The sequence below is a fragment of the Eretmochelys imbricata genome, chromosome 26 (genome assembly GCF_965152235.1).
Source record: "Eretmochelys imbricata isolate rEreImb1 chromosome 26, rEreImb1.hap1, whole genome shotgun sequence".
In the NCBI taxonomy this organism is placed as follows: Eukaryota; Metazoa; Chordata; order Testudines; family Cheloniidae; genus Eretmochelys; species Eretmochelys imbricata.
In genome coordinates, this window is record NC_135597.1 from 14,667,708 (window position 1) to 14,689,159 (window position 21,452).

A 21,452-nucleotide genomic window follows, 5' to 3' on the forward strand; every position below is an offset into this window, starting at 1 on the left:
ACTAGATGACCTCCTGAAGTCCCTTCCAACCCTGATATTCTATGATTCTATGGTGCGTGGCGATGGACTCTTTTGAAGAACCTTGTTACCGTGGTTTGGAAAATACTGACCTCCACGGATGGGTGCATGAAGTGCCAAAAATCGACACCAGATGCACCCTCAACAACCTAAGTACCAGATCTGACGACTGAAGATGTAACAGGTACATCAAGATGTCCTGGATATCAGCCAGCTTTGGTGGAACTCTGTGGACCAACAACCATATCAAAAAATGCTTCCATTGGCCAAACAGGTTTTCCTGCTGTTGAGTAGAACCTGCCTCTGAACATCGCTCTTCCTCCTCATTTAACCACAGAGTAGCCATGCAGCGAGATGCAGAGAGCTGATCATGGGATGCAAAATCTGACCATGATGCTGAGTCAGAAGGTCAGGATGAAGAGGACGGGACATTGGAGGCTGAAAACACAAGAAGGTCGGAAAAGTAACATAGCCTATGCCATGGCTAAGCAAGGACGATGACCTTGGCACAGTACAATTTCAGTCTGAGGATGACCTAAGGGATGATCGGAATCAGAAGGAAAGTATACAGGAGTACCAGAACACTCCTTGCCTAAACACAGCCTACACCTCATGCAAGGATCACTATTAGCAATCGCTCCGCGCACTCAACAGCAGTGCTTGAACCGTGGTGAGGACATCACACAGGGCAATAAGTATCCCAACTACCAAGCTTAACTAACACTATCTAGGGTAGGGCTAGCTATCTAAAAGCTACACACACAAAGAGGAAAACAGACAGAGAAGCAGAGGTGATAGCCACACAAAGCTCTGACTCCAGCCATGCATGGTGAGAAGGAACTGAGGGGGGGCTGGGCAGGACTGCCTCATATAGCCAGGGGACGGGGTACAGCCCCAAGGCACAAGCACCGGCCCAACAGGTACTGCTAGGCAAAATTCTCCAATGTGCACACATGCCTGTGTGCAACACAGCTGCAGCTCCCCAAAGAAGAAGGGGATAGCATTTCCTTCACTCATAAGGTGCTGGGGGGCTCATTTGTTTGCAAAGCTCTGAAATCCTTCACTGAAAGATACTATAAAGACGCAAAGCATAATTGCATTTTGATTTCCATTCCATGCTGAGAATCTACATCCCTCCTCCTCCTCTTCGGGCTACAGTGCAGGCAGTGATCAAAGGAGAAACGCTACAATGAAGAAATCACACAACTGAAAAAAAATAGTTTTATTAAACAGCAAGAGAAAACCCCAAACCAAAAGAAATGTCCATTTGGGCCCAGCATGGGCGCTGCACTCCCGCAGCCAACGGCGCTAGTTCATACTGAAGGCCAAACTCAAATTCGTGGCAAAGCGGTGCTCAATTCGCTATGGCTTCTGGCTGATCGTGGGCCCTGCTGTTGCGAGGATGGATGGGCTGGCCAGGCTGCTGCCCAGCGTTATAAGCGTGGTGCCAGCCCCAGCTGGCACCATGCCCTGTGGCAGCAAATGTCTATTAGCCAGAGTCTCCCTGGTGTGGATGATGGTGCTCCCATTGTCCACCACAGAGGGCACCTTCCCCAGGGTCTCCATTGCCCCAAGGGTGTGGCCGACCTTCTCCGCCCTGCGCCCCAGGGGCCCGTCGCCCTTTGCTGCCAGCGTGGAGGTCAGGATGACAGTCTTGGTAGTGTTCTGCAGGACGGGCCCCACTTTGGAATGCACCAGGCTGCAGTGGGGGCTAGCCGGCGTCGCAGAGGTGAAGGTCACGGCAACGGGGGGTGAGCTGGAGGAGGATGACGAGCAGGCAGACGAGGGCGTCTGGATCCCCACAGGTTTCAGGGGGGCGCAGACAGCCTCAGCCATCACAGATTTGGTGAGCGCAGACAGCTTGGCGTCTGACATGACATACAGGGTTTTCATGGGGCTGGTGGTTGTCACTGCGGAGACAGAGGGACAAAGACAGCTTAGTGTTCCCCTCTGCTTTCCACCGTCTCTACAGGCCAAGCCCACAGCAGCTGGGGCAGAGTAACCAGGGTGTAAGCTGTGCATTGCTGCGGGCAAGTTACTTTGTAAACCACGGTATGTGCCCAGGTCAGCCCCAGAGCCAGCATATACCCCTACAACAGCAAGCGCCCTGGCGTGCTGTGGCCCCCGGGGACAGGCGCTTGGCACAGCACACGAATACTACGTCCTGAGTGCCAGACCAGGGACCACCTATGCCAGCTGCAAACCCAGAAGCAGCCAAGGATCCAAAGTAATCCTCAAATTGCAACCCTCTTGGATAAGAGGAGGACAGGTCTCCCACAATAAAGGGGGCAGGAACACTCCTGGCCCACACTAGCGCCTTCCAGCCCACATACAGCACCTCTTGTCTGGGCCAGGCTAAGCTCCAGCCATGAAATCCGTGCTCTCCTGGTGGTTGCGCTGCTCCCTGAGCTCCGGGGAACCCCCAAAGCAACATGCACTATGCAACCGGGGGTACCAGTGCACAGCCCTCCATCCAGAGGATGGAAATCCCAATGCTAGAGGACAACAGCTGTGACCGAGACCCAGCACTGGCATGAACGTTCGCCTGCCTTGCCCTGGTGTGATGGTGCTGTTTCTCTGAGGGGGGGTAGCGCTCCACAGTCAGAATTACCACCACGACAACAGCTCTCATCCTTAACTCACAGCTTGTCCTGCACTGTGTCTTTCTGGCAGGCTGATCAGATAAGAGCGGCCAGACAGGGTCAGACCAAAGGTCCTTCTAGCCCACTGTCCTGTCTTCCGACAGTGGCCAGTGCCAGGTGCCCCAGAGAGAATGAACAGAACGGGTAATCATCAAGTGATCCATCCCCTGTCGCCCATTCCCAGCTTCTGGCAAAAAGAGGCTCGGGACACCATCCCTGCCCATCCTGGCTAGTAGCCACTGATGAACCTCTCATCCATGAGCTTATCTAGTTCTTTTTTGAACCCTGGTATAGTCTTGGCCTTCACAACCTCCTCTGGCAGGGAGCTGCATGATCACTGCTGATCTCCTGCGGGGGACAGGGAAACCATGGTAGGCTTGTGGGAAGATGTCAAGGCCTTTCCCGCAGCGATTTCGCCAAAGCTACATGTATTGCATAGAACCCATGGCCAGCAGTGACTGGTTCATCTCACTCACTGGCCTGAACACTGAGCCTATACTGGCTTGCGTTAGCTGAGCTCTAAGCAAAAGTCCTGTTAGCACAGGTCACAGTGCCTTCAGCTCCGCCTTGAGCAGCAGTGGTGTGAGGAGGAAGGAGAAGCTGACACGGAGGCTGCCCACTTTCTAGCCACATGCAAACCCCAGGAGGGAGCCGAGAGGCAGCTGAGATTGCCAGAGTAAGGAGGGAGGTCTACTTGGGGTTCTTCAAGGGAACAGCAGAAGTGCAAACGTACAGCAACTCAAATGCTGGAGGAAGACAGGAGCTCTTGCACAGACCAGAGGGAGCAGGGTACTCAAAGGAGGTTAGGCCAGGCAAGTACACTGAAACTGAGGTCAGCTGCAGAGTGGAAGGGTCAGATTCATGCCCCCATTACTATGCAGTGGCCCTGACCTCTCCCACTGCACAGCACACTCCTCTGGTGCTTTGGCAAGCCATGCCCTTTGGGGGCCCAAACAGCGTGGATTTGCCCACCCCCGGGTCCCCTTTCACATGCAGGTTCAGGAAAAGCCCTTGCTGTGGATCCACTGTCCTTCAAACCCTTGGCAGCAAAGTGGCTGCACACACAGGGAACAGCTCCAGGGCTGGAGCACAACACCACTGTTCTTCAGCACTGATCATGTCCAGCCAGTGATGTCAAAGCACCTTCCAAGCTGATTAGCAGGGCAGGGATAGTCTTCTGGTTAAGGGACAGAACTTCAAGACAGGAGACCTGGGTTTTAATCCCTGCTCAAGGTGGCATGCCTGACCTTTGGCAAGTCACTCAACTCCTGGGGCTCAGCTTCCCTGTCTGTACTACACAGAAATGGTTGAGAGACTTAACTAGTGTTTGTGAAGTACTCTGAGACCACTGGATGGAAATCTGCTGTAGAAATGCAGAGTAGAATATAGGCAGATGATTTCACCATCACTCCAAATATAGCCACCTCTGAGTGGGACTATAGCAGCTGTTTAGGTCAGAGAGAGAACAAGATGACCACAGCCAACTAAAATAGCAGGGAGGGGACATTCAAATGAAACGACCAAATTTACATTTGGCCAGGACTCCAGAACTATTTCTATCGTTGTGGAAAGCGCTACCGGGGCTAGAAAGGTCACAGCGGTCAGCCGAGGTCCTGTTCACCACAACGGAAGATGGCACCTCTGGAGCACAGTGCCCCCAGCAGTAAGCTGGGGTATTATCTCAGCCCTAGCTCCTGGGTCACACCAGCACCTCCCAGCCAGGGAATGCAAGCTTGTGCCCAGGGAGGACATGCTGCGTCTCACAAGGAGGCAGCTGGCTACATTACCTTTACAGCAGCCGGCCAGGTTGGGCGCCAGCACTGGGGTCAGATTCACAGGGAGCAGGAAGTGCTACAGTGGCAATTATCTGGGACAAGATGAGCCCTCTTCCTCCACCACCTCACCTCCGCCCAGAGGCTCTGATCAGTTTGAGGCCAGGAGGCAGGATCTGGTGGAGTGAACAATATGAATGCTGTTGAGCGAGGAAGCTTCCTGCACGTGCTCAAGCCCGGGCTAGGCATCCTGACTGCAGGTTCCCTCAGCCATTGCCTTAACGCAGGAATAGTCTCATGCCACAAAGACAGGACCCTACCTGACTCCTGTCTCACTGAATAGTGCCCAACTCACCACCCCTGGCATGCTGGGATGTCCCTAAGAGAAGGGCACTTACAGGCTTATCTGGGAGCACAAGGTCCTGACACAGAGAAAGTTGGAGTTCGACTTGCCTTGATTCCTAGTCCCCTGCTCAGGGTAAGGTTGCATGCCACCAGCCATCCCAAGGATCAGGAGCAACGTTTCCCCCTCCCTGCCATCACAAACACATCACACAACTCACCAAATTCACTATGTGAGTAGCGCTCTCCTTTCTCTGAAGTCTCAATTTGGGGCCACCATCGGAGGCAGGGTACCAGTGAAGTTGAACCCAGAGATCTAAGCTGGTATGGAAAATCCTAGACTGCACTGTTGAAAAGCACTCCCCTGTCCTTCCATCTCTCATCCCCTGCCTCGCCCTTTGTTTTGCTTGTATTTCCCAGTTGGGAAGGGGTTTATTTCGACTGTAAGCTCTGAAGGACAGTGGCTGTATCTGCTGTGTGTTTCTCTGGAGCACCTACTGCGGTTCTGGCCACTAAACAAGCAACCAAGAATACACTAACTCTGCTACTGGGTTAACAGTCATCCAGGGCCATGAGTGACCCAAGAAAGCTTTCTGAAAACAACCACGGTCGCCCACTAGCTAAAGTACAAATAGCAAAGGGAAACACTTCAAGCTAGGAGAGAAAAAGAAAGCAGCGTTTTCCCACTGCCCTATTGCTCTCAGTGGGAGAACTGCTGGGGTTTGCGGTATGCAGTGATTCTAGCCCTGCAGGGACTGGGAGATCATTCGAGTACCAGGTACCAGCCTCTGTACAACAGCAGAGATTCCCAAGCGCTCCAGAGCCGTTTGTTTAGACCCTGGCACTTTGAGGAATCTGGCAGACACTTCAACACAGCTCCATTGTTTTCAAGTGGGGCTTTGTCCCGGCTCCTCATTTCGCCCAGAACGCTTATCATCCATCTGCCTCGAGAGCTTTTCTCTTCACTTTGAAACCAACAGGAAAGAAAGAATCAAACCAGCCGGGATGCAGCTTATCTTACCAAAGCATTTCAAGGATACAATAGAGGGCAGCTTGGTTATGTGGGTTTGGATTCTCCCTGGGCAGCTGCAACCGACACACTCACTGAGCTGCAGGGGGTTGGATCCCTTCTCCCTAGTCTAGATCAACAATAACGCACAGCAGGGAGAAAGCGTTGAAAGCGTTGAAAGCGCACGCTTCGCACAAGCTGCAGGACAGCTGATCACAGCCAGCACAAATGCAGAACCTGAGGAGTTTGTAACTTTAGGCCATGGAGCTGAACTTAAAATAACTACCTAGGTGTTGGGGTTAATCGTCTCAGCTACACTGCTCTACAGCCTTCCCTTGCTCTGTCACGCCCAATAAAGTGCACACACGTACTCAAAGAAACCAGTTAAGAGGGGGATTGTGACTTTAAAAAAACCAACAAGATCGTTGGGCGTCCTGGCAATCCAGCCACGCCACCACAGCAACCCTGCGAGTCACCAGGCAGGCATGGCTCCAGCCCTTCCTCCACACTGACCCCAAGGCCTGGCTGCGTGTGCCCCAGAACTGCCATGAGCCTCACCTACAGGTGGCGTTGCTGCAGAGGTCAGGTGGGACGCGGGGTCAGCAGGAGCCATCTCTATGCCAGCCTGAGCCTTGCTGAGTTCCATCTGAGACAGCAGCTTGCCAGGAGGGGCGGCACTGGAAGCTGGGGAGCTCAAGTTCCCAACTGCACCACCTGGAGCCTGAAAGGGTTAAAGTAATTGAGACCCAACGGAAAAACTCACAGCACTCACAGGAGCTGGGAGTGTGATGCAGAGCGGGGACGCCGACCAGCCCTTCGCTAGCGGGGCTCTCTTTCCATTGCCTGTAACCTCTCTCAGCAGCTGGAAATTCAAATCCACTTCTCTACTTTTTAACCTTTCCTCTATGCCTCTTTTCCCTCCCTCTGACCAGTTACTTGTCAGCTGGAGAAGGACTCTGTGGAACAAGACAGAGCTCTGCAAAGACCTTCCTTAAATAAATTCAGCAATATCCGCATCAACCTTTGGGAGGGCGAGTTCAGGTGACTGTGTCTTACCTAAGGCCTTATCCCCACCTCGACAATGACTCGACGGATGACCTTGGGCAAGTCATTTTCCCACTCTGTGCCTCGGTTGTAAAATGCAGCTAATACTGACCCATGTCCCTGGGAACTTGTGAGGCTTAACAAGAGATTCTGAGCACTCAGGGATCCTCTGTTGAAAGCAACGATGCGCGGTTACTGTCAGCTGTTAGGATATAGATATTCATGCCTGTCTGCAAAGGCCTGTACTTTAAGAATTTAGGTGTATTCTTATCACTTGGCTAGTTCTAGAGGTATAAAAGAAAGAATCAAAATCACTGTCTGCTGGTGTAAGGGCCTTCTCTTACTGTCACAGTCTGAGGCCCTGTTCTTAGGCTAAGGCCTTTGGCTGAGCAGCAGAGGCAGCCATAAGCTAGGAAGCGACCGGTGACATCCTCACATTCCAAACTAGTCACATTGAAATAAGGTGCTATTGGGCTGTTAGGAAAACAATCCTGTCCTGATAATGCCTATCACCTCCACAGAAAGGGAAGTACCTAGAAAATGTAAAAGGAAACTTAGTTTGATAGCATCCTGTCTGGCAAGAACTCATTTATCAATACTGGGATGTGAAATCCTCACTTCTGTATTGTTTTGTCATTATAGTTCCCACTTTGCTATTGTTTGTCTGTATAATCTGTCTGGTTCTGTGATTGTTCCTGTCTGCTGTATAATTAATTTTGCTGGGTGTAAACTAATTAAAGTGGTGGGATATAATTGGTTACATAATCATGTTACAATACGTTAGGACTGGTTAGTTAAATTTCAGGAAAATGATTGGTTAAGGTATAGCTAAGCCGAACTCAAGTTTTACTATACAGTCTGCAGTCAATTAGAAAGTGAGGGGGTGGGTGTGTGGGTGGGAGAGATGGGAACAGGGAATGGGGGTGGAGAAATTGGAATCATGTTTTGCTAAAGAGGGGAAATGGGAACAGGGAATAGGGGTAAGGAAAATTGCAATCATGTTTTGCTAAAGGGGGAAATGGGAACAGGGAATGGGGGTAAGGAAATTGGAATAATGTTTTGCTAAGGGCAGGAATGGGAACAGGGACACAGGTGTAAGGCTCTGTGGTGTCAGAGCTGGGAAGGAGGATACTAAGGAAGGAAACTGGAATCATGCTAGCTGGAAGTTCACCCCAATAAACATCGAATTGTTTGCACCTTTGGACTTCGGGTATTGTTGCTCTCTGTTCATGCAAGAAGGACCAGGGAAGTAAGTGGGTGAAGGAATAAGCCCCCTAACATCAGGATGCTGCCAGCAGTGCAACACGACTGGAAGCAGCATGCTCACGTTCGCTTCTGCATCAGAAGAGCTCTCTGCTGGGCCGTGAAAGATGCACAAGTTCCCTTGGACATTCAGCCTGATGTCTGTGCAGAGCCCATTCAGTGGGAGACCTCTGGTCAGACGTCTAACCTTCCCAGGGCATGCCAGTAACTAACCAATTCGGGGATTCCTAAAGGGTCTATTAGGTATTCGGCTCCGACTGTGCCATCCACATCCAGAGTCACCCACTTGCATTCGCTTCAAGGGGCTGTCGAGACTGGAACTAACTGGCTGCCAGTTAGCAAACAGGTTGGTACACGCTGTATGGAAATCTGCTGCCATGAGCTGAGTCCAAGCGAACGTGTACAAACGTGTTGGATGACTCGAGTTACCCCCCTGTGCAGACAAACCCTCAGCGAGTGGGGGAGGGGTCTGCCCCTTGGTCCCATCTCAGAGTGGGCTTGCTTCCTCCAAGCAGCCCCACACTAACCCAAGCCACCGGCAACTCTGTCAGGTCTGGCAGACCAAACCTTCCCCGGGGGCTTGGCAACTGCAAGCCACTGAGGCTGGAAGCTCCCACTTACACAACAGCACACTACCCCCTCCTCGTAGGGGGTCCCAAAGACACCCAGGAGGCCGTTCTACAGCTCCCCGCAGGCACGTGACCCTTCGCAGCCCTGTTCTGCAGAGAGGGACACAGAGAAACTTGGTCCAGGTGTCTCAGCAGGTCAGCTGCCGAGCCAGGAACGGAACCCAGGAGATCTGCACTTTAACGAGCTGGCCCATTCCGTTAAGGAGCGCACACCCTGTGCACTGCAGATCACACCCAAGCACAGGGAGCCTGCTAGTAGCATCCCGAATCTATCATGTCTGATGAGAAAATGAGGAAGCATCTCTCACTAAGAAGAGCTTAGCACCCACCCCGACAGACTGAGCTCTCTCCCTGCTGCCAGGCTAATTCTCCCTGATTACTAAGGTGATTTTCCAACGTGAAGCAGTTTTCTGAAGTAGCCCAGGCAGTGCCTGACTTGCAGGACATTCTGCAGACCCAAGAGCCTCTCTGCTTAGTGGTACCCAAGCTGATTTTCACACTATTAATTTAAATGGCTTTATCCAAACTGAGACAAAATGTTGCTTTAAAAGTCTTGCAAATTGCAAGACCCAGTGGCCGAACAGTTTATTGCTTTGCCAGAAATCCAGGTCCAATTCCTTTGGTCAGGAGGGTCTAGACTGCTCTGGAGGTAGAGGCTCAAATCCATAACCCCACGCACTGATGGGCTCTGAAGGAAGCAGATACTATCTAGATACCTCCCATTTATATAGCAGCTCCTCTTGCAGAGGAGGTTATCAGAGAACAGGTAAAGGCAAGACGAATCTTGGTGTCCTGAGCACTGACAACTGCACATTAAAGAGAAGAGGGGCTGCAATCTGCTCCATTTTAGGCAAGCTGGAGCAGACTCTGAAGGGCCTTAGATTCATAGATACAAAGGTCAGAAGGGACCATTATGATCATCTAGTCTGACCTCCTGCACAACGCAGGCCACAGAATTTCACCCACCCACTCCTGCGAAAAACCTCTCACCTATGTCTGAGCTATTGAAGTCCTCAAATCGTGGTTTAAAGACTTCAAGGAGCAGAGAATCCTCCAGCAAGTGACCCGTGCCCCATGCTACAGAGGAAGGTGAAAAACCTCCAGGGCCTCTTCCAATCTGTCCTGGAGGAAAATTCCTTCCTGACCCCAAATATGGCCATCAGCTAAACCCTGAGCATATGGGCAAGATTCACCAGCCAGATACTACAGAAAATTCTTTCCTGGGTAACTCAGATCCCACCCCACCTAATATTCCATCACAGGCCATTGGGCCTATTTACCATGAATATTTAATTACCAAAACCATGTTATCCCATCATACCATCTCCTCCATAAACTTATTGAGTTCAATCTTAAAGCCAGATAGATCTTTTGCCCCCACTGCTTTCCGTGGAAGGGTGTTCCAGAACTTCACTCCTCTGATGGTTAGAAACCTTCGTCTAATTTCAAGTCTAAACTTCCCAATGACCAGTTTATATCCATTTGTTCTTGTGTCCACATTGGTACTGAGCTTAAATAATTCCTCTCCCTCTCCAGTATTTATCCCTCTGATATATTTATAGAGAGCAATCATATCTCCCCTCAACCTTCTTTTAGTTAGGCTAAACAAGCCAAGCTCCTTGAGTCTCCTTTCATAAGACAAGTTTTCCATGCCTCGGATCATCCTAGTAACCCTTCTCTGTACCTGTTCCAGTCTGAATTCATCCTTCTTAAACATGGGAGACCAGAACTACACACAGTATTCCTGGTCAGGTCTCACCTCTCCAGCGCATCATCAAGGATCTACAACCTATCCTGAAGGACAATCCCTCACTCTCACAGACCTTGCAGGACAGGCCAGTCCTTGCTTACAGACAGCCCCCCAACCTGAAGCAAATACTCACCAGCAACCACACACCAAAAACACCAACCCAGGAACCAAACCCTGCAAAAAACCCCAGTGCCAGCTCTGTCCACATATCTATTCAAAGGACACCATCATAGGACCTAACCACATCAGCCACACCATCAGGGGCTCATTCACCTGCACATCTACCAATGTGATATATGCCACCATGTGCCAGCAATGCCGCTCTGCAGTGTACATTGGCCAAACCGGACAGTCTCTACGCAAAAGAATAAATGGACACAAATCTGACATCAGGAATCATAACATTCAAAAACCAGTAGAACACTTCAATCTCTCTGGTCACTCAGTAATAGACCTAAAAGTGGCAATTATTCAACAAAAAAAACTTCAGAAACAGACTCCAACGTGAAACTGCAGAACTGGAATTAATTTGCAAAGTGGATACCATCAGATTAGGCCTGAACAGAGACTGGGAGTGGTTGGGTCACTACAAAACCTAAACTTAATTTCCCCAATACTAATTTCTCCCTACTGTTACTCGCACCTTCTTGTCAACTGTCTGACCACTCTCTTACCACTTCAAAAGTTATTTTTCCTCCCTTGGTATCCTGCTGTTAATTGATTTATCTCATTAGACTGACCTCACATTTGGTAAAGCAATCCCCCCTCTTTAATGTATTTATACCTGCTCCTGTATTTTCACTCCATGCATCTGATGAAGTGGGTTCTAGCCCACAAAGGCTTATGCCCAAATAAATGTGTTAGTCTCTAAGATGCCACAAGGACTCCTTGTAGTTTTTGCTGATACAGACTGACACGGCTCCCACTCTGAAACCTAAAGTCAATAGAGCGCCTCATACTCCTTTATGGCTTTTGCAACTGAAACAAAGCCAGTGTCATAAGCAAACACCAACAAGTCACGATCCCCTTCATCTTCCAACCGCATTGGTCTCCACTGTCAACCCCCGTGATGCCAGCATTAATCATGTGCCATTTGGACTGCGTTTCTTATTATTTAACCAGTACTGAATCCTGAAAACCTGCATCCCATCTAGATTCCAGCTGTAACCTGGACAGGGGACACTGGCCCAACAGAACTGCCTTCCGAGCAAAACTTTCATAGATTCCAAGGCCAGAAGGGACCATTGTGATCATTTAGCCTGACCCCTTGTAGAGCACAGGCCAGACACCTGCCCCACAATAATCCCTAGAGCAGATCTGTTAGAAAACGTCCACTGTCAATCTCCATCAAAACCCTCGGTAAGCTGTTCCAATACTTAATTACTCTTGTTGTTAAAACTTTACATCTTATTTCCATAGAGGTTGAAGAAGAACTAGCCAAGCCCCAGTAATTAGGTGAAACCTTGGGCAATCCAAAGCTTTAGCCCTATTACAGATACAGGTTTAGAGCGGAAGGCTGCACTTCTCAAAGGGGACCAAGAGTCCAACTCCCAATGACTTTCAACTCCCTTAGACCACCCAGCTGTATTGGAAAAACGGCCTTTGTTCTTTGTGGTTATTTCCCTTAGTCTTTTATCAAGAAGAGGTGCTGTCAAACAGAATTACACATTCTAATGGCAAATGTAAGTCAATTACATTAATGGATATAATTAGAGCAGTTGCTGAAATACATAACTCATGACATTAAAAGAATTCTCCATGGACATTAACACAATGAAGCACTGCCTTAAACACACAAACCCAACAATGTAAGTCAAACTCACAGCTTAGAATTAAGCCTCAAGTCCCACCTTGCAACAACGCATGGAGTTAATCTATGCCTGAAAATGTCATGGGTTTGTCAGACTAACAATCTAGTTATTGTTCTGCCACGTTTGTTTAGGGTGCCCCAATGCAGGTAACGAAGTAGAAAGGAAAACATGCTATTTCTGATCACTTCTTCAACCAGCCTTGGAAAACCAGAGACTGACTCAGGCTTACACAAGGAGATTTTGACCTACAGGGCAACAGAACTGGATGCAACTCAGACAGACTGATCTTCAACACTGGAAGAGGATTTATGGTGAGTGCACACAATGTCACACGAGGAGCTATCATCACCTTCTCCACATTCCCTTCACGAGATTCAGCGTTGACACAGAGATACTAACTCCCGAGACACTTACAGGCCACCTCATGCCAGCAAACTGACACTGAATAGAGAGGTGAAGGGACCAGGTGCTCCCACCGCCTGGCAAGCTGGAGAACAGCCACCAAGCATTTACAAGGCACATTGGAGGAATGTCTATGTGTGGAAATTACTGATAAAAAAGTACAGTGCAGATCCTTATGTAACCAGAAACAGGCCCAGGACTTACAAACGCTTAATGTACCACTTCCACTGACAGAGCCTGAGGGCAGCTTCCAGCGACACCCTCGCCCACATCTGTGGGCCTCAAATGGCTCAGAAGTTCCTTCTCTCTGAAATCCCATGATGAAGGAGCAGTGCAAAGCCAAAGCAATTTCTCTGCCCCCACCTCCATGGGGCTCCCAGCTGGAGGCAGCCATGGGTCACAGCAACTGTTCTGAGAGGAGCGGGCTTCAAACTGGACAGCTCAAATTCCCCAGTCACAGTCTGCTTTCCTGCATCCCCTATGGCAGGGCCATCTGCACGGAACTTGCATTAGTGACACCGAAAACAGGGAACTCAACTGTGCGATAAGAAAGACCCCCTCACAGTCAGGAGAAACATTTTTCCCTGGGATCCTCATCCTCCATCTTCTGGATGCAAGGAGAGCAACTGGCATCAGCCTTTGGTGCCAGCGTGGTCCGAATAGATCTCTGTTTCCATTACGCACTAAGTACTGACAAGCTGAGGTTGTCTCGTCAGCAAACATCATTCCTGCCGGAGTCTGCAGGCTGCGTCCTGGCGGCCTGTGTCCTAGGTGCCAGGCCTCCCTGGCAGAAAGCACTGGTGAAGGGAGCTGGGGGAAATTCAACACAGGGCATTTTGGAAACATGCTAATAGAGTCCGTCCCCTTCTGCCATGTCACTTTCCCGGGGGACTCTGCAGAAAAGTCTGCGTGTTTAGGATCCAGGGTTGTTCCATGGGCTGGCTCAGGAAATGCTACACTGGGACAGATGCAGCGCTGCAGCCGGGCTGCTGCCGTGTTCACACTTCCTAGAGTGACAGAAGCGGGTCTTCCAGTGCTGTACTAAACCCACCTCTTCTGCCGACCTACTGGTGTCCACACCGGGGCTTGGGGCGGCTTCATTACATTGCACAGGATGCAAAATTTTGTAATTTTGTAGTTCAGGCAACGTAACGCTGTAGTGTAGACCAGCCCTTAGTAACCAACTTTGATTTCCCTGGGCCTTGCTGGGCCCTCCCCCAAAATCTCCCCAGGAAGCAGCCTGAGTTTGAAACATTGAGATTTGATACTGCAAATACTGCGTCCACCTCAATGTCTGTGCAGCACCTGGCACAACAGGGCCTTCCACCGTAATTTAAGGGTTAGAATAAGGAAAATAATATAAAACAGAGGAAACAAATCAACCCAATACAGAAGCCTTGGCATGCTGCTAATCCCCTTGCTCAGCCCAGACAGTGACAGCCTCTGTAATACTGCAGTAAATATGTCCCTTTCCGGTGCAGGTAAATAATGTGCACTATTTTCAAACAGCTCTTTGGCAGACCTTTAATCAAATACCAGTTTCTTATGAAGGATCTTTGCAGGAGCCCATGCCAGTGACCTGTAATTCAGAGGGGTATCTTCCCACATGTTCCTGTGTCCAATGGTAGTTTTCAGGAGCTACCTCAACAGCTGAAGTTAAACTCAGCCCTGACTCTTCCACAGATGCCTTGTAAAAATGTTAACAACGTCACTTGTGTCTCTCTCGGCTTTCAGAGAGATCTGAAATCTCGCCCAAGATTTCTCTCCAGTCTTTTGCTGCTTTTTCCCAAATTCTTGAGGTGGTTCCCAACAGGCTTGAGGGCTCTTGGTGTCCCTTTTTGACCTCTAGAAGCAACACATTCACACACACGGGAACTTGGACTGTCTTGCTCTTTTATATGGCAGGTGCCCAGTAGATAATTGGTTTTGAAGAGTCTGAGTAATACCCAAACCTCAGCCAGACAGGCCTCGGAAGTCTCACGGGGATCACGGTGCAGGCCCCCTCCTTGCCAGTCACACCTTCCTCACCCTGCAGTTTCCCTATGTCAAAAGACAAAACAGAGAGGCAGACCCAGGTTGCTCTAGCCCTGACACAGGCCTTCAGCACCAGCACCCTGCGATGCAGCATCTGACAGGGGCAGCTGAGCCAGTCAGGAGGGGTTCACACGGAGCACAGCACAATCCGTTAAGATTCTCACTTGGCTCCTGCACTTCCTCAGTTTGCAGAGCAGGGCCTAAAGGACAGGCGTGGCTGTCACCGAGTCAGCCCTGGGGCTCAAGTGGGAGCAACTTGTGCTGTGGTGCTGAAGGCCTTAGGGTTCCAGTGCAGCGTGGAGCACGGGTCACTTGCAGGTTTAAACTAGCGTAAATGGTGGTTCTCTGTAACTTGACTTCTTTAAACCATGGTTTGAGGACATCAGCAACTCATCCAGAGGTTCAGGGGCTGTTACGGGGTGGGTGGGCAAGGTTCTGTGCCCTGTGATTTGCAGGCGGTCAGAGTAGATGATACGAATAGTCCCTTCTGACCTTACAGTCTATGAGGCTTGCAACTTTGCTGATGGTGCCCAATGGGTGAGGTTCTCTGGCCTGGGTTAGGCAGCTCAGGCTGGAATGCGCAAAATGGTCCTTTCTGGCTTTGACATCTGCAAATCTACATCTCAACTGCAAACTGACGTCTGCCCTGGAGATTTCATCTTCTTCTTAACATGTTCTAGCTGCTCATTTCCTTTCTGAACTCGGACTTGGGCTGAAATTTGCCACTGCAGATCTGAGATCACAAGCCTGGAACATCTGACTCCATTAACTGCTTCTTCACTAAACAAATCTGCCTCTAACCTGGCAGCTTGTGTTCTGGGTTCAGCCCCAGGACAAGACACAGCTGGGGGCTGGGAGGACGGTGCCCTGAGTCTCTTTCCCAGGGAGGGAACTTGACAGGTCAAGAGTCTACAACCTTCTTCCAACAGCAGCAGGGCTCACTCCTGTCACAGTGAGTGAAAAAATCCCAAGGGAGATTTGTCATGAAAAAATGTTACTTTATGGCAGTGTTTTTCAACCTTTTCGATACCAGGGACTGGCTTGCCACCTTCCTAAACCGTGTCAGGGAGCTCTCGGGACCAGCACCAGCCTACAGACCGGTCGCTGACAAACACTGCCCTAGAGAACATGATAAATGCTGAACAGTCCCACCTCACTGGGTCCTGCCACCTGCATGGGGAAGTGTTGGGACCTGTGGAGGAGATGACAGTATGGAGACACTGGTGTTACCCACAGACACCTGCCAGTCATTAGCCATCCTGGTGCCTGGTCTCAGATCAGGGATCTGAAGGCTTGAGGCACCAAGCTCCAGGCACAGGATGGGGCGCTGTGCCGCCCCCCCGCCCCGACCTCACTCTTGTTTGACCCTTTGTTGAAAGAGATGCAGCAAGAGGCTCTGGAGTAGAGTCCTGCAATCTGACCTGACCCCAGCAGACCTGACTACAAGCTTCCGGAGGGAGAGCAGGGCTGGAGGATAATTAGCCCTGCGGCTTGAAGGAGGAAACAAAGTACGGAAAACGGAGTCTGGGCTGGCAGCTACACCCTTGCAACCCCTGGGACTAGCTACAAGCGCCAGGGTCGGGTATGAAAACAACCGCAGGATAGGTTTGGATTGTCTGTGGTCTAGTCAGGTTCGGGTCAAATTGGGCCCAAACCGACCTCAGCTCTGGAGGGAGCCCCATTCTGCCTTCCTCGTCACAGAGCAGGGTCTCCAAACGCCTCTCCAGAAAGCCCCAAGTGTCAGAGGGACATTAAACAGGGGCTCCCAGGCTGACACCAACTCCAGGTGTTTGGATCCAAAGTAACTGCCGTGGTTCGGCATTTCCAGTGGATTAAGTGCAGCTGTGAGGTAACATCAGATACACTGTTTGGGTGGAGGCCTCTGCGTTTGTGGCAGGAGAGGACGGATCTATCTCCAACCACTGTCCTACTATGCCCCTTTCTGCCCAGAGAGCACACACTGCTCTCCCTCACAAGCGCTCATTCCTGTCCACTTCAGTCTCCGCTCAAATCACAGCACAGGGGCACAACAGCTCATAAGGGAGTAAACACCCTGGCTTCAGCATTGGCAAAACCCTACTAAGAAAATCCCAATGAGGGTTGCTGGGCCATATTGCAGAACACTCCCCCCAGGAGAGATGCTTCTGCACAAAACATGTGGGTCAGCAAACACTGGTGATGGAAGCATAACATATGCCCAACGGCTTCTCTTCGCCTAAGACCAGAGACCCAGAATTACCTGAGGTGTCTGAGTTTGCAGCTGCTGCTCCTCCAGCTGAGGCTGGATAGTCCCCACAGCCGCTTGGCTCAGGGTAGTGACACGGTTAGGCTGCCCCCGTAGGGTCACTGTAATGGTGGTCGGAGCCTTCAAGCCTGGAAGACACAGGAGCGAGGCAAGTCACTGCGACCAGCCGATCTCCGAGCACACACTTCGCCCCGGGCTTTTACAGGAGAATCAGATCAAACAGACACAACCCCGCCCTGCCAGCTGCCAGGCAGCTGCTCCCTAACTGCCAGCAAATGGAGCTCAGCTATAGGACAGACCGAACATGGAGTGTGGCAAGGATCACAGTCCCCAACACAACATACAGCTCAGCAAATCCACCTCTGGGAAAGCCCAACACTAGCTCTCCAGGCACAGTCTCTGGCAGTAATATTCGGAGACCTGCACCCAGATCCCCTGCACTTTTCCTATTACCAGACCACGTGCTGTGTAACGAGGATGTCAGCACGACCCAAGGCAGTAATGCGAGTTCCAGAGCATGGAGCTGACGGCTGGAATGGCGGTCACTAGCTCGGGTGAGCAGACAGGGCACAAGTCTGACCTTGGCTGGCATCTCTAAGGAACACACAGCCCGCATCCATAGCTGGATCTTGGCTCTATGGCACCTGGAATGCTCTGAATTAGGGGACTCACTATTCAGAGACAGCCACCTGGCCCTGTTTACAAGCCATCCTAAACCATGCGAGGTATAATTCTGCCTGGTATTAAGGAACATGCAAAGGGGCCTTCAATCATGTGCATGATGAAGATGGACTCCTACTGGGGAGGACATGGATGTTCACTGTCTATAGTGGCGGATCCCCCCTTCACCCTGTGAGGGATGTAAATTCTCTCGCTGGACTCACAAATTCCAATCCCAGATCCGCCACTGACTCACTGTGACACCTTGGGCAAATCGCCTCCTCTCTCTGTGCCTCAGTGTCTCCACAGGGGGCGGCAATAGTACCTTCCTTGCAGCGGCTTCAGGAGGGTAAGTCGGCATAGACAGATCACTCTGAACTTCAAACAAGCTTTGTAAATGCAAACTACAGTCTGAAAGGAGATGGGAAGGGGCCTGCATCTCCGTCTCCAAACCCCCCACCAGCACTAGCCCCTTACCTGCCGCTTGATTGGAGATCTGAGCCAAGCCAGGAAGGCTGCTGGCCAGCTTGGCCAGCCCGCCATTGGTCAGCAACTGGTGAATAGCTGTGGGCTTCCCGCTCCCCGGGGCTCCAAGAGACGACAAGGATGTGGCGACTGGAATGGTGCGGACGATTGTCCCGGTGCCCGTGGTTATGGCACTCAGACTCTGGATAGGTGCTGGTGTCTTCCCAGCTGAGGTCTGCAAGGCAAGGCAAGTGCGGTGAGCACCAGGGAGGAAGGGGCAGGATGTCTTTCCCTGCTCCCCCTCACTCTCAAGGGCAGTTCGAGGTCTCCGAGGTCTGGCAGAGTCTTCCCACCCTTCATCCCAGTAGGCAGCCAGTGCATCTCAGCCCAAGGGCGGATGAAGTTTGGCCCTTTCACAATGGACACCCTGATTTTAAGATGAAGGGGCAGCCCATGGAGACTACTGGCCCTAGCATGCAATAAACCACCTTGATCTGCGTGGATGCTGCTCAGATAGAGGTGGAGCATTGCAGGCTGCCCCTGCTAGAGCTGATGGGGCTGCAATCAACTCCACTGTGAGAAGCAGGAGTGGGAAAGGCCCAGCGGGCTCGTCTCACCCACTCCCCGGGGCTCGTGCAGGACCATTCCCTACATTGCATTGTCTAGTGTTTTGTCAAGTTTAGGTTTCAATGTCTCCTGTGCCAGAACTCCCACTTGCCATGCACCTCATGCTATCACTGCACCCAGCCTCCAGATGGGAGGGCAGGCTGTAGACAGCAGTGGTCCTTGTAGAGAAGGCATCCATCACCCTTGCTCCTCAAGTACCCTCCTCCTGAGGGTACAAGCGCCAAACACAAGAGCAAGAGCCTCAAGAGAGCTCCTTACCGCAGCAGAGCTCTACTTCCAGGATGACAAGGATGCTGTCCTCCCAAGCTCTCTAGATCCCGTTTCCCGCTCTCCAGGAGAGCCCGTGCCTATCTGAAACCCTCCATGTCGCTAGGGCTGCCTACCTGTATGGATGGCCCCACGGATGCTACGCTCCCTGGAAGGGCTGGTGACTTGGTGCCGATGTCCTGCAGGCTGAAGCTCAGACCCTGCAGGAGGCTGCTAGCAGATGCTGCTCCTGAAAGCAAACAAGGCTGAGGAATAACCTGCCATGAAGAGCCAGTTTCTCACCTTTGGTGGACTAGCTTCAGCAGGAGGCTGTCCCCTGAGTCACGCTACCTCTTGACCTGTGGGAGCCCCGCGGTCCTCCCTATGAGCTACGTCTCCAGGAGGAAAACACCATTCTAGAACACGACCCAACACCTATCAACTCGCATGACTGCACACAGGATGTGCGCCCAGTGTAGGCAGGGCCAGTCGTGTCTAGAACACCAGATAGCGAGCCACTTCCTGCTCCCATACAACCGAAATCGGTGGAGATGTTGCCATTAGAGCTGAGAGCATCATTGATTTCTTATTTCAGAAACTGAACCAAAAAATCTGACAAAAACGTGGTTCGGTTCAAACTGAAATTGAATTTTGACGGTTTTTCTTATCAAAACAAAATACAACTGGGGGTCGGTTTGTTTGTTCTTCAAGTTTTTCTGTTTTGCTCCAGGTCACTTTGGGGTGTCTTTCACCCTTTTTTAATACTAGCTAAATTATTAAACAAAACACCGTTTCAAAACAAAAAAGCTGAAATGTTCCATTTAAAAATGGACCAAAATAAACCACTTTGGAATCCCCCCCATTTCTAGGTTGATACTATTCGCTAAATTTGACCTGAAAGTATCCCCCAAAATGGACTTTTCTGCAGATGTATTATTCGCTGAAACAATGTCACCCAGTCTAGCTGCCCTTGACCGCAATGGAAACAGGGCCTGGCCCAGTGTTCCATCCTCCACCAGGCTCACTTTCCAGCTCCTGAGTAAGCCACTGGCCTCATCAGGCCCCCGGGATAGCCAAACGCTGAGAAGATTCTCAGCCACTCCCGGGTTAGAGCAAAGGTGCAGGCAGGGAAACACACGACTGGTTCCAACAGATCCGTCTCGCAGGCCAGGTTTGCTTTGCAGACTCCCAAGCCAGGCATGAAGAAAGAGACAGGTACCTTGGAGTGCGTTGCTAGGCTGGGCCTGCCTGCAGTGGGCACTGCTGGCCACCAGCCTGCTCTGCAAGGAATGGAAGGCGCTGGGAGCTGTGCTGCTAGGGATCATGGCCGAGGGGGTAGAGCTGAGGGTGGGGGTTTCCACTGCAGAATTCAGCCTGGAAAATAAACAGAGAAACTCGGCAAATGCACTCCAGTAACCAACAAACTCCAAGGGGATGTATTTCCAGGACAAAGATTGCAGCCAAGGGGTCAAACACAGCCCAGACCCACTCTCCTTCTGGAAGGGCTGGGTGAGACTGAAAACTTTACTGTGGTGAACTCAAAACTGCCGCAGCGGCTGCGCCTCCATGACGGGAGATAGAAGCACGCACAAATGGAGTAGGATGTCTATTTCTGAAATGCGGTGTGACTGGAAGCCCTCTGTCCCCATGCCACGCTGACTAAGTGTTATACACAGACAGATTCCACCTTGGGAGTTAAAGGGACGTCTCAATTTAAAACCGTTTTTATTTTCCAGATCCTGCCTCCTGTTCCAGGTTAAAGGCAGGGGCTGCTGCTCTGAGGCATACAGCAAACCAGAGCAGCACCATGGGAGATGAGAAGACTGAGACAGCATTAAATGTACAGCAAGAAACTCCCGGGGGGGGGGGGGGGGGCATTTCAAAGGAGAATTACTTTAAATACTCCTCCAGCGCTGGGGGGCGAGTCTGGCAGCAGGCAGGGAGGCCGCAGTGGCAGAGACAAGGGTTGGGCAGGGAAGATGCTTTAAGGACAGGAACTGGAGTCCAGGTTAAGGCAGAAGATGCAGGGAGAGAGAAAGCAGTGCCAGAATCACAAAGATCAGGAGGTTTGAATCTATCATTTCAATATTTGTCTCTCCCATAGAAAGAGAGAGATATTCCTATCACCAGGATGCCCTCCCCACTACTCCCCTCACTCTGCCAACACATCTCAGGACTGCCCTGCAACAAGTCAACACCAACGAGGGGTAGGTTCCAGGGGACTGGATATCTCCTATATCTCAGGATTCAGACATAGAGCTGGACTTCTGACATATCCTTTCACACTCAAGGTCCGAGGAAGTGGCAGACACTGGAATCACTGCTCTCTGGAGCCTGGCGTCAGCTCAGCTCTCTCAGAGATCCACAGATTAAAAATAAAATGATACACTCACTTGGTGGTGGTAAGTAGTCCCGAGAACTCCTTTACGCCTGACCCAGACTGGCCTACGATCATGGTGGGGGGCTTTCCTGGCACACCTGTGGGAAACAAAG

General features: G+C 50.9%; 1 protein-coding gene across 12 annotated transcripts in view; it reads right to left on the reverse strand.

Annotated features, from left to right (window-relative positions):
- KANSL3 (KAT8 regulatory NSL complex subunit 3) overlaps window positions 1-21,452 on the reverse strand; it is an 87,137-nt gene that overhangs the window by 28,192 nt on the left and 37,493 nt on the right. For 4 of the 12 annotated variants that reach the window (XM_077805783.1, XM_077805780.1, XM_077805782.1 and 1 more), the window contains exons 17-21: window positions 21,353-21,437; window positions 20,179-20,333; window positions 19,097-19,209; window positions 18,099-18,321; window positions 16,956-17,089 (exon numbers count right to left, since the gene is read on the reverse strand). In XM_077805783.1, coding sequence (XP_077661909.1) covers window positions 16,956-17,089; window positions 18,099-18,321; window positions 19,097-19,209; window positions 20,179-20,333; window positions 21,353-21,437 — 710 coding nt within the window. Of the gene's footprint in view, window positions 1-1,225; window positions 1,929-6,341; window positions 6,505-13,810; window positions 15,661-16,955; window positions 17,090-18,098; window positions 18,322-19,096; window positions 19,210-20,178; window positions 20,334-21,352; window positions 21,438-21,452 lie in introns of those variants that run through there. The other 8 variants (XM_077805778.1, XM_077805776.1, XM_077805777.1 and 5 more) reach the window with 5 other exon arrangements.